The following is a 12331-nucleotide window of genomic DNA, read 5'->3' on the forward strand; positions in this document are numbered from 1 at the left end:
ACAGTGCATTAGTGTGGCCAAGACAGGGCAGGGAGAGAGGGGACCACCTCCCACAGGCTGTACCTTGTCCTTCATGCCTCTGGTCTTGATGATTTTGGCTGCCAGCTTCAGACCTGTGGCCGTCTCCTCACACTTGTGAACTTGGCCGAAACGCCCTCTGCCAAAAAAGAGGAAGCGGCGTAGCATGAGGCCCTGTGGTCAGCTGCCACGTAGACAGCACACAGTGGCCCCAGTATTTCTCCTGCTAAGTCTGGATGAGCAGCCCTATGAGGAGTTCTTTCCATAAGCTTCTAGAACGGTATTTGTCAAGGTGTGGTCTGTGGGTCGCTTGCATCAGAATCACCGGGGAGCTGTAAAGAAAGCAGGTTTCAGCCGGGTGCGGTGGCTCACACCTGTAATCCCAGCACTTTGGGAGGCAGAGGCAGGAGGATCACGCGGTTAGGAGTTCGAGACCAGCCTGGTCAACATAATGAAACCCCGTCTCTACTAAAAATACAAAAAATTAGCCAGATGTGGTGGCACACGCCTGTAATCCCAGCTACTTGGGAGGTTGAGGCAGGAGAATTACGTGAACCCAGAAGGCGGAAGTTGCAGTGAGCGGAGATCGCGCCATTGCACTCCAGCCCAGGTGACAGTGCAAGACTCCATCTCAAAAAAAAAAAAAAAAGAATCCAGGATTCTGGGCCCTACCCCAGACCTCCTGAGGCAGGAATCCAGGGGTAGGCCCCAGAGTCTACATTTCAGCACATTTCTTGGGTGATTCATATGCACCCTAACATTTGAGAACCACTTTTACAGACAATGCAGAACCTTTCTAAATACATACGAATGTTAAAAGCTGGGCTTTGTCAGCATATGAACAAGAGAGCCCACCTTCAGATATATAAAATTATTTTTGAAAACTGCATATGTAACAGTACTGCATATATATCCATCTAGTCAAGACTGCGTATTGCCCAGTCACCTATGAGCTTGAATATAATCGTAAGACAGCTTCTTACCTACATAATCACATACAGATGTGCACAGTTGTGAGCAGTTTTAAATCTAATTTGCTTACTTTGATTTCTTATTTAGTAAAATAAGCTAGAACACGTGTCCCTGCTCTGCAATGCTGGATGTCACAGTCGGGAGTGAGGAACAGCTTCCCTAGCAACACAGTGAACCCGAGGCAAGCCCTATGACAAGGCAGAGGACTTCAACAATGAAAGTCATGGCAACGCTGGACAGATGCAGGAGCACTGACGGCCGCCACATCCCATCCTGAGGCTGCACACTCAGCACAGAGGCAGATGGATCTTGGAGAATGACACAGGATTACCATAAACATAGCCACGGGGTGACTTCAATTCCAACCTCTGTTCCAGATGGAGTCTCTATGGGAATACATGGACACAGGCCCAGCCACCTCTTAAGCGGCTGTTATGAAAATGTTTTGTTTTGGTTTTCCCTTCACTAGCAATGGCCCCAGAACCTCCTGAGCCAGCAGTGGTGCCCATCACTGTCTGACTTTCCAGCTCCTTCAACCCTCTGACTCTTTCCCCGATTTATTCTGCAAGGGCCCTGAAGGTTGAGGCCAACTCCCAGGATTCATGCTGGTTCAACACAGTGATAACCTTATGCTCATTGAACATGCCAAGCAGGGATGACAGATACCGTCGAGGTCACAGGGCAGGAGATGAACCCCCAGGAAAATTCAGGGGCCTGCCCCTGTGGGCAGGTGTTTTGGGATCCAGTGATCCTTGGCATGTTGCAATATTTCTGCCAAAAGTAAAAGATAAATTGCTGCATCTTGAACCTCCTACCACTAAAAAGGAGGTGCAGCACTTGGTGATGTCTGCATTTTGAAGGCATCCACGCACATTTGATCATGCTCCTCTAACTTATTTGCTGAGTGAATTATGGCTGCCAATTTTGGTGAAGCCCATAACAAGCGCTGACGGGCAGCTGGTCTAGACTGCAGTACCAAAGAGAAGATCCCATGGTGCCCAAACAGACAGAAAGGAAGTTTCGAAGGAGCAATTGACAAACCTTGACCAGAAAAACAGCACAAATCCTGGGAATTCTTTCAAAACTTCTTCTGCAAATAACTATTCTCGGTTAGAGAAATACTTGCTTGCTTGCCACTGATGTCCCTGAAGACCCAAATACCTCAGGCTTCCATGGCACCAGTTCATGCTGTGGAATTCCTGTCTCTCCCTCAGCCCTTCCCCGCAGTCTCATGGGGCATTCTATGAGATCAGCCAGATGAGGAAAGCAAAGTCCAGGTGGTTCCATTCGGCGGAGGGCAAAGAAATACAGAGTGGGAAGAGGAAGAAGGGACTTCACGAATATCAATGACTCCCTGAAGACCACTTGCAGAAGCCTGAGCTGCAGTAGCAATGCATGCTTTCTTTGTGTTGGTGAGTACATTTTGTATGCATACGTGCAGATGTTCTGCCTTCCTCTTCCTATTTTACACAGACATGCTGATGGCAGCAAACGTTGTAATTTAGACTTTGAGTTACAAGATATCATAGGGGGGTTGTGAAAGAAGTAGAAGAAAGAAAGAACACCCTCTCACCACCCCCAGCATGAAGCTGGTCCCTGATGGACTTTAATTTTCTTTCTGGCTTTTTTTCTTTCTTTTTTTTTTTTTTTTTTTGAGACAGAGTCTCACTCCATCACCAGGCTGGAGTGCAGGGGCCTGATCTCAGCTCACTGCAACCTCCGACTCCCTGGTTCAAGCGATTTTCCTGCCTCAGCCTCCTGAGTAGCTGGGGTTACAGGCATGTGCCACCACACTCAGCTAATTTTTGTATTTTTAATAGAGACGGGGTTTCACCATGTTGACCAGGATGGTCTCGAACTCCTGACCTCAAGTGATCTGCCCGCCTCGGTTTCCCAAAATGCTAGGATTACAGGCATGACTCACCACGCCCGGCCTTTAATCTTCCTTCTTTAGGGAGAGTGTGCATTTAAATGTCCCTAAAATAAGTTATTTGCTGAGCAAAGTAATCAATTGAAATGGATAATAGTGGCCGGGCGCAGTGGCTCACGCCTGTAATCCCAGCACTTTGGGAGGCCAAGGCGGGCGGATCACAAGATCAGGAGGTTGAGACCATCCTGGCTAACACGGTGAAACCCCGTCTGTACTAAAAAATACAAAAAACTAGCCGGGCGAGGTGGTGGGCGCCTGTAGTCCCAGCTACTCCGGAGGCTGAGGCAGGAGAATGGCATAAACTGGGGAGGTGGAGCTTGCAGTGAGCTGAGATCTGGCCACTGCACTCCAGCCTGGGCAACACAGCGAGACTCCATCTCAAAAAAAAAAAAAAAAAAAAGAAATGGATAATAGTAATATAGTAACAACATAAATGAAAAACCAGCAGCAATGACAGAAAGACCTAATACAGGCCACAAGAACTACACACTGTTGACTCATTTCTATGTTCTGTCTCCTGGAGGCTGCACTATGGCTTTGGACAGCTGGTCAACCTTCTGGTGACTCACAATGGGTTTTTCTTTCTTTTAGACATTACAACATGGGAAGTAAAGCAGATAATAAACGTGGAGTTTAGTCACCACATTAACCTTTCTGGCATCAGTGACAATTTTCAGAAATGGATACGGTTTCTTAAAATGTTTGTTTCTAACGTTTCTAGTTCTCAGGTCAAGACAGGCAGACATTTACGAAGTCATCTGGCCCCGTGTCTTTGCACACTCTCCTCTTTTGTTGAGAGAATGCTAATAATATTCAGCATGACTCACCCTCCTAGGATTTCTGTCTTGCTCACAGTATAGAAGCTGTTGACCGCTCCTTGCTTGGCTGTCACAATACGATGATCAAATGGGGCAGGAGGAGCCGGGATGTCAACTAGAAGGTGAGAGAAACAGAAGGGCCATCTGTCAAGCAGCCTGACCTCATCAAGGCACCAAGCCTGGGCCTCATAGTAAAAATGTGCTCATTTAATAATAAAATACAAGAAGCCATCTGTTTGATTCCTAATGATCCAGGGATATAAATTTCCACTTGAGATTATGAGCTGTGACTCATAAAGGTGATCCTGACACCTCTGAGAAACAGTGTCAGGGCGGCTCAATGGTTGTCCATACCATCTTCAAGATCACTTTTGGAAATGTTAAAATAGTTGAAAATTTCCAACCCAACACAGTCCAAACAGGTAATACTTCCAAGCCTGAGACCATTCAAATTCAAACGTGAGAAATTGTTTGATCCATTTTTAAATGCATTACTGATATAATCCATTACTTTAATTAAAGCAGAGAGAAAAAAGAAAAATGAAACATTTCTTCATGTTATTGAAATGCTTGATATTATATATTACTTTCCAAAATGTCTTGGACTTTATTTAAGACACATTTAAGGCACAAAGATGAATTTTTCCTGGCTGGCTGGAAATAAAACACCCAATAAAACCAGGTAAGTGTGTATTCAACAGTGATCAAATTTCTTCCACTTTCTCCCCTTCCACCTTAAGTGTTTAAACGCTCGTCCACATCAGCAACAGCTCTAACATACAGAATTGCTCAGGGATATTCCTCCCAGTATTCTTTTACCTTTCCATGACTACTGCTGTTAAAATTGGCTTGCCGTGAACCTGCTCATTCTCTGCTAATTCATTTATTAAGCAGCTACTGCATGCATACAATGAGAATACAAAGGGAGGTAAGTAACAGTTTTGCTTTCCAAAAAATCTATATTTATTTAACAAACGTTTCTTGACCTTATTCCAGACACTCTGCCAAGTGTTAATATTTTTTTAAAATTCAGAATATAAATCTCTGGGAATCTGATTTGATATGGACATCACCTCTCATCGCGTAAATATGCTGAAAACTGAAGTCACGCGAGAAGCGTCTTGGTAACATTCACTGTTTCAGTTTAATAAAAAGAGGGAGTTAAATACACAAGCGGCATCGAAATGGCGTTCTATCTCCTGCGGGCTGTTAGACTAAATGAAATTTAGTCTGCAGTGCTTGCCGGAAAAGGTTAAAGAGCCTTAAAAGGCCCGTACAAAAGCCACTTCCTACCCAAACGGGTGGCGCCATCTTGCCCTCAGGTCTTCATCCCCGCGGGCTCCCGAGGCGGCCCTGGGAGCGCCTCCGCTTGCTTGTGTCTTCTGACACGTGGGTTCTCCCCCGTGCCCACTGCGTCTACCCTGCGCTTTCGCTGCCCTCGTTGGCCAGGCGCCCTCTGCCACTCTACGCTGACTGCTGCCCGGGCACTGCGGTCGGCATTCCAGAACACGGATCCTGCTGCGGAACCTCCCGGGATTCGTGGGGGTAGAAATGGCCCCTCTGCTGCTGACACTCCCGGAAAGTCAAGTCCAGTTGCAGCTCTCAAAGTTCCAAGAAGAACATAGTCAGATGGTGAAAATTCTTAGAACGAAGACTTTTCTTAAAACAGTGTTTTGGTGCCGGGCGCGGTGGCTCAAGCCTGTAATCCCAGCACTTTGGGAGGCCGAGGCGGGCGGATCACGAGGTCAGGAGATCGAGACCATCCTGGCGAACACGGTGAAATCCTGTCTCTACTAAAAATACAAAAAATGAGCCGGGCGTGGTGGCGGCGCCTGTAATTCCAGATACTCGGGAGGCTGAGGCAGGAGAAGGGCGGGAACCCGGGAGGCGGAGCTTGCAGCGAGCCAAGATGGCGCCACCGCTCTCCAGCCTGGGCGACAGAGCGAGACTCTGTCTCAGAAAAAACACAAAAAACAGTGTTTTGGTGAGGAGGACGTGAGCTCCGTGACAGAGGGGACCATTTCGGTGCTTGGAGAGGAAATGGAGCAGCATGCCCCCCATCGAGTCTACGGGTGTAGATAAGCGGGGTCCCAGGGAATGTCTCCACTGGCCAAACCGTGACCCCAAGTTATTCCACTGGCGCTTAACAAAAGCCGTCATTCTGTGAATACCTAACTAATCTGATCTTCATTTTTTCATTTCCTTTCCTTAGAGAAGAGAGAAATTATTAAATTATAGCATGATAAAAGAAGCAATAATCTCTCTGAATCTTTTTTTTTTTTTTTTTTTTTTGAGACGGAGTCTCGCTCTGTCGCCCAGGCTGGAGTGCAGTGGCCGGATCTCAGCTCACTGCAAGCTCCACCTCCCGGGTTCACGCCATTCTCCTGCCTCAGCCTCCCAAGTAGCTGGGACTACAGGCGCCGCCACCTCGCCCGGCTAATTTTTTGTACGCCAGCTACTTTTGTGTATTTTTAGGAGAGACGAGGTTTCACTGTGTTAGCCAGGATGGTCTCGATCTCCTGACCTCATGATCCGCCCGTCTCGGCCTCCCAAAGTACTGGGATTACAGGCGTGAGCCACCGCGCCTGGCCAATCTCGCTGAATCTTAACGGCAGTAAGACTCAACAATTATCAGTGGAAGAATTGACCTAATTTCCATTTCTCAGCAGCTCTCGACCTTACTGAACACATCTGGCAGTGATAAAGTTTCTTTCTTAGCAATCATTAGTATTTACGCTTAATTCTTGGAAAATTAAATTTCTCCAAGATGAGGTTTCAGATACATTATTAAAAAATGAAGTAAGAATTATGTTTTAAATCCCTAAAAAAGACCACACAAGTGTTTTGATACTTTTGGTTCCAAATAGATACTGTGATATGTGATTACTCATAACTTTGAGTAGTTCATTTTAATTGGCTACAATATTACCTTAATCTACATGTGAAACTGTGTAGTTGAGAAAGAAAGTCATTCAATAATCTACATCTTACCTCATCCTCACTATATTTCATCCTCACTATATTTGGGAAAATTATTATTTATAATGGAGTAGGTAAGCTTTCTCAGATTTAGGTTTTTAAATTACAGATAAATCTAGTCATTATTTAACTCTTGTCCTTAGGAAGGATATGTTCTGTATTGCTAAAAATAAAAATATTTTACTTGATCTTTAAAAAATACCGATTCCTGTGGGCACTATTAATCATCATCTTTGTCTACCAGTTGGTAGAAAACATAGAAAATAATAAAATGCCTGAAAATATCACAGGCAAGAAGAAAAAACAATGGCAAGAAAATGTGGCCATGAAAAATTCATGTAAGCTGGAAAACTGAGTTATAAATCATCGCTTCAAAACTCTCTTCATTTATCCTTTTAATAAGGCCTTAAACTGCAATGGCACATAGATCTACAGAAAGCATTGCTGTGGATATGCAATGCTGTAACCCTACCTTTCAGGAAATTGGTCATCATTAGTCTGATACATGTATTGATTTTTATTTGGACATTGGTCCAGCACTGTCTCATGTACAGTTGCCAGTTCTCTTTTCTTCTCAGCTTCTCTTCCACTAGCAACTTCCTTATAATTAAACCTGTTTTCTCTTCTTCGAACACTGGGTGTCCGTTTTTATCCACAGTAGCTTGTTTTTCATTCACAGCACTATCACTTTCCGTCTATTCAGGCTCTCTGTGCTTGAAATGTCTGTTCCATCTATATTCTCTTGGATCTATAGAATTTCTTGGAGCAAAATCTTCTACTTTGTCTTGTCTTTTTGTATGAAATATGGCAAGACTTCTATGAACTAGAGAGGCATTGGTCTTCTCAGCATTTTTCTTGTTGAGTTTATTAACGTTTTCTTTCTCAGAGGAGAGCTGATTCTTCTGGGTAGATCTCTCTAGAAGCCACCATAGGACACAAAATATTTTAATGGAGAATGTAGGTGATCAGTATAATTTTGGCTTTCTATAATGGCATCTTTATCCAGGTTTCTTTTTATCAGCAGATATAAGCTTTTAAAAGCAGAGTGGAAGGAAATATGACCAAGTGGGTTCCAAAAGATTTTCTTGTTTGTAAGTAGTAAGACCCAAAGACAAGCAAAAAAAAGGGGGGGGGGGGGGAGTATTTTTTTAAAAAATACAAACATCACTTCTTCCTACACAGGGCTTTCTGAATGTGCAACTTCCTCTGAATAACAACAGGACTTTTATAACAGGACTTTCTTTATTCATAACTATCTAGTTTTCTAAAGATGTTACCTGCAAGGGCTGATGTCCTTTTGCTTTTGACAGGCATCCTTTCCGTCAGGTCGGCGTTTGACCACACCTCCTTCGCCTGTGGAGGCACAATTGAGTAACTGAAGTTACATATCACATCTGGGCTTTTCAACCTCAGCACTCCTGACACTTGCACTGGATGATTCTGTGTGGTGGGGAATGTCATGAGCATTACAGGATAGCAGCATCGCTGGCCTCTATCCACCAGATGCCAGTAGCACCCTCCCTCCCAGTTGTGATGACCAAAAAGGTCTCCAGAGATCCATAAATGGGGAGCAAAATCACCCATCACCCCAGAGTGAAAACTACTATATTATACGATTCAAACATAGAAAAAAAAAACAGTAAAATTAATAGTAATGTAGAGGGCAGAACTGTCTGAATTAATGAAAGCCATATAGACTACAGTATCTGAAATGAACTCACTATTTTCAAAGAAATTCTGTAAAACTGTCATTATGGGAAAAAGCCCATCTTCATGAATAGATGAAAGGATATAATAATGTGTACATCACCCTTGACTTCTGTTTAAATTGTCTTGATATGGTTTACATATAAATCAAATAGAAATGAGAGGATACATGTGAATGGGCTCTGTAAACCAGAGAGTAGGAGATGAAAGTCAGCTTTATAAATGGAACCTTTACAGTGCTTAGAACAGATGGCCTTTTTCCTAAGAGGATAAACATTCTTCTCACAGTCCTGGAGTCTCTGAATTAGTTGAGCAAACTGTTAGCTAATGTACCCCATAAAAAAGGGAAACATTAACCCAATCCACCCAAATTATCACAACTCCTAAAGTTATGCATTATAAATTAATGACATTGTGTGGATGTCCAAAAAAAGTATTTATTTCCCCTTTGAAACACAACATAATTTGCCTTCAGCTGATTTGCAAGCATGAAACACCATGGAAGTTCAGAGCACAGATATCAAGACAAATTGCAAATGTGCTTTCTTTCTTTCTTTCTTTCTTTTTTTTTAGATGGAATTTCACTCTTGTCGCCCAGGCTGGAGTGCAGTGGCGCAATCTTGGCTCACTGCAACCTCCACCTCCCAGGTTCAGGCGATTCTCCTACCTCAGCCTCCTGAGTAGCTGGGACTACAGGCATGCACCACCATGCCCAGCTAATTTTTTGTATTTTCAGTAGAGACGGGGTTTTGCCACATTTGCCAGGCTGGTCTTGAACTCCTGACCTCAGGTGATCCGCCTGCCTCGGCCTCCCAAAGTGCTGGGATTACAGGTGTGAGCCCCCACGTCCGGCCACAAATGTGCTTTTAAACAATTCAGGGGGCAGCTCCATGGACTCAGAGTATTTCCGTTTTTCAGATGGTGAACTTACAACATGAAGGCATGTTTAGTAAACCTGTGGAAAGCCAAGGCTGGAAGTGAGAGCTTCAGAGTTTCTCTTTCTCTTAAAGTTTCTCTTTAAGTGAAAGTCCAGAGATGGCACTTGCCTACTTTTCCCTCTGCAGGGAAAATGGGCTGCTGCTGCTTCAAGCAAAGCCGACTGGTCCCTCCTCTGTGCTTGCACAAAACTCAGCACATAGCCCTAACCCTGGTATTCCTTATAACACTTTTAAGCCTTTTTTCCGGTCAATTTCCCATGAGATTGTGGACTTCTAGTGGGCAAAAAGACTGGTTCATCTTTGACTTCCTGGCGATTACTTCAGAGACCAGTATGTAGTGATGATGGTGATGATGATGATGATGGTAGTGGTCATGATGGTGGTGATCATGATGGTGGTAGTGGTGGTGGTGGTGATGGTGGTAGTGGTGGTGGTGGTAGTAGTGGTGGTTGTGGTGGTAGTCGTGGTGGTAGTGATAATGATGGTGGTGGCCATGATGGTGGCGGTAGTGGTAGTGCTGGTGGTGGTGGTGATGGCGATGGTGGTAGTGGTAGTGGTGATGGTGGTGACTGTAGTGGTGATAGTGGTTGTAGTGGTGATGGTGGTGATCATGGTAATGATGGTGGTAGTGGTGATGGCTACCATGTATTGTGCACACACACTATGTACCAGTTACTCTTTTAAGCACTTTGTTTACCTGGTTGCTCCTCCTAACAGCCCTTTAAGATAGATACTATTAGCCCCATTGTATAAATGAAGTTAGGTAATTTCCAAAGGTTATAAAGTTTAGAAATGGTAGAGCTAGGATTCTAACCCAGCTGTCTACTTCAGCCTGTGCACCTAACTACCACACTATACTGTCTTTCTGGGAAAAAAAAAAAAAAGATAGAAAGACTATAGCCAAGTTACATGATTCATATTTATTGAGATCTACTACATAGTTGGCACCACAAGAGAAAAGAAAAATGATTAAGAGAGAAGGTCATAAATCAAAAACAAATTAGCAGAGTGAAGAGATAAATATTTGTCAAAAGATTACAATTAACATGGAAGAGAAGCAAAAAAAGAAAAGAAGACAGAGAATTTAAGTCCAATTTTGAAAGCACATATCCAAATTAGTTGAATAAGATAGTTTAACAAATTGTGTTTAAGATGTTTTATAACTGTCCCTTTATTCTTCCCTTTTGAAATGAAAACTCTGGTGTATCAATAGACATTGTGCTTCTGGGTTTATTCTGTATGGCATGAACGCAATGATATAAGCATACGTGGATTTAATAATGAAAACTGGTATGTATCAGTCAATTTCAGCCCATCAAAGTATATAAAATTGAGCAGCTGGCTGTAAGACTCCGTGGAACACTGATAGATCCACATTTGCCCCTGAAGCCATCTAAGTATCAGGTGGAAAAGTCCACATGCTGGGCCAATATTCTTTGGGTTCGGAGTCAGACTTGACCAACAGGAGAAGCTGTCAGTATTGAGGAATATAAGCAGCCAGCTTCCAAGTAAGGCTGCTTTTTTGTTTAGTGATTATATATCACATATGTTTTTCTATTTAAATAATGTAAGAAGGCCTTTATTCACTGCCAAAGGCTGTTATGTTTTCATTTCCCTATGTAATACTGACATCTAGAGGAACTTTGAACTGAAGAGTTTCCAACAAACAGAAGTTGTATTTCTCCTGTTCTTTCCAGGACGGCAACCAAAAATATGAAACGTTTTTACTTTGTATTTCTAAGTTATGCCTAGAAGCTGCTAAAATAGAAAGTTCAAGTGTGTAGATACATCTTATTTGTTGTACAAAAATGAAGTATGTCTTCTACCAATTAAACAGCACAGGACCAGTGCTCTTAAGCATGAAGTTTCTGACCCAATCCTGACCATCCCCAGTTAATGGGATGAAAACCATGTCAGTGACTATGTTCCTCTGCTGAATTCACATCGATGGCTGGGATGAACCTAAGGACCTCTTTCATGCAAATTCACTTAAAAATATTTCTGTATTTGCATATGGATTCCTTTGGAACTATTTACCAATTCCTTTTATAATAATTTATCCGGATGTAGAATGACGCAGCGAAGAAAGCCTATGTGGTCCAGTTGCCCAAGTATTCAAAACACAGCTCATCTCTCTCCACTCTGTCTGGCTTCCTAGACTGGTCTCATAAGTGGGGCATACGTACCCAGGGAGTGTTCACAGTAGTCCTTTGGAGGGTATCAAGGACATGCTAGAACTCATTTCAATTTATTCCATTTCTTATGGATTGAATGTATCCCCCGCCCAATATACACACACAAATTCATATATTAAAATCCTAACCCTCATGGTGATGCTATTAAAAGGTAGGGCCTTCTGAAGTGACTAGGTCATGATTGGAGAGTCCTCATGAATGGGATTAGTGCCCTTATAAGAACCAGCATGAAAGTTTGCTCACTCTTTATGAGGAGAAGGCCACTACACACTAGTAACAGGCCCTCGCCAGGCCCTGGATCTGCCAACAGCCTGATTTGGGACTTCTCAGCCCCCAGAACTGTGAGAAATAAATGTTTGTTGTTTAAACCACCCAGTCCAGAATAATTTGCTATAGCAGCCCAAGCTAAGACACCATTCTTTTAACATTTTAATTTTACATATGTTTTTAAAAATATGTTGATACAATTGGACACATATAAAAGTATCTCTGACATATTAAATGTTATTTATAAAAATAAAAGTGCAGCCAGGAGCAGTGGCTCATGCCTGTAATCTCAACACTTTGGGAGGCCGAGGTGGGCAGATCACAAGGTCAGGAGTTCGAGACCAGCCCGGCCAACATAGTGAAATCCCATCTCTACCAAAAACACAAAAATTAGCTGGGCCTGGTGGTGCACACCTGTAGTCCCAGTTTCAGGAGGCTGAGGCAGGAGAATCACTTGAACCCTGGAGGCAAAGGTTGCCATGAGTCAGGATTACGTCACTGCACTCC

General features: G+C 43.3%; 1 protein-coding gene across 1 annotated transcript in view; it reads right to left on the reverse strand.

The window, feature by feature from the left end:
• MYLK4 (myosin light chain kinase family member 4) overlaps nt 1-12331 on the reverse strand; it is an 84399-nt gene that overhangs the window by 18358 nt on the left and 53710 nt on the right. Inside the window, exons 2-4 of the mRNA XM_025383797.1 lie at nt 7995-8070; nt 3748-3853; nt 64-157 (exon numbers count right to left, since the gene is read on the reverse strand). Of these exons, the coding sequence (XP_025239582.1) occupies nt 64-157; nt 3748-3853; nt 7995-8070 (276 nt within the window). The remainder of the gene's footprint in view (nt 1-63; nt 158-3747; nt 3854-7994; nt 8071-12331) is intronic.

This window comes from Theropithecus gelada, chromosome 4 (assembly GCF_003255815.1).
Source record: "Theropithecus gelada isolate Dixy chromosome 4, Tgel_1.0, whole genome shotgun sequence".
NCBI lineage: Eukaryota > Metazoa > Chordata > Mammalia > Primates > Cercopithecidae > Theropithecus > Theropithecus gelada.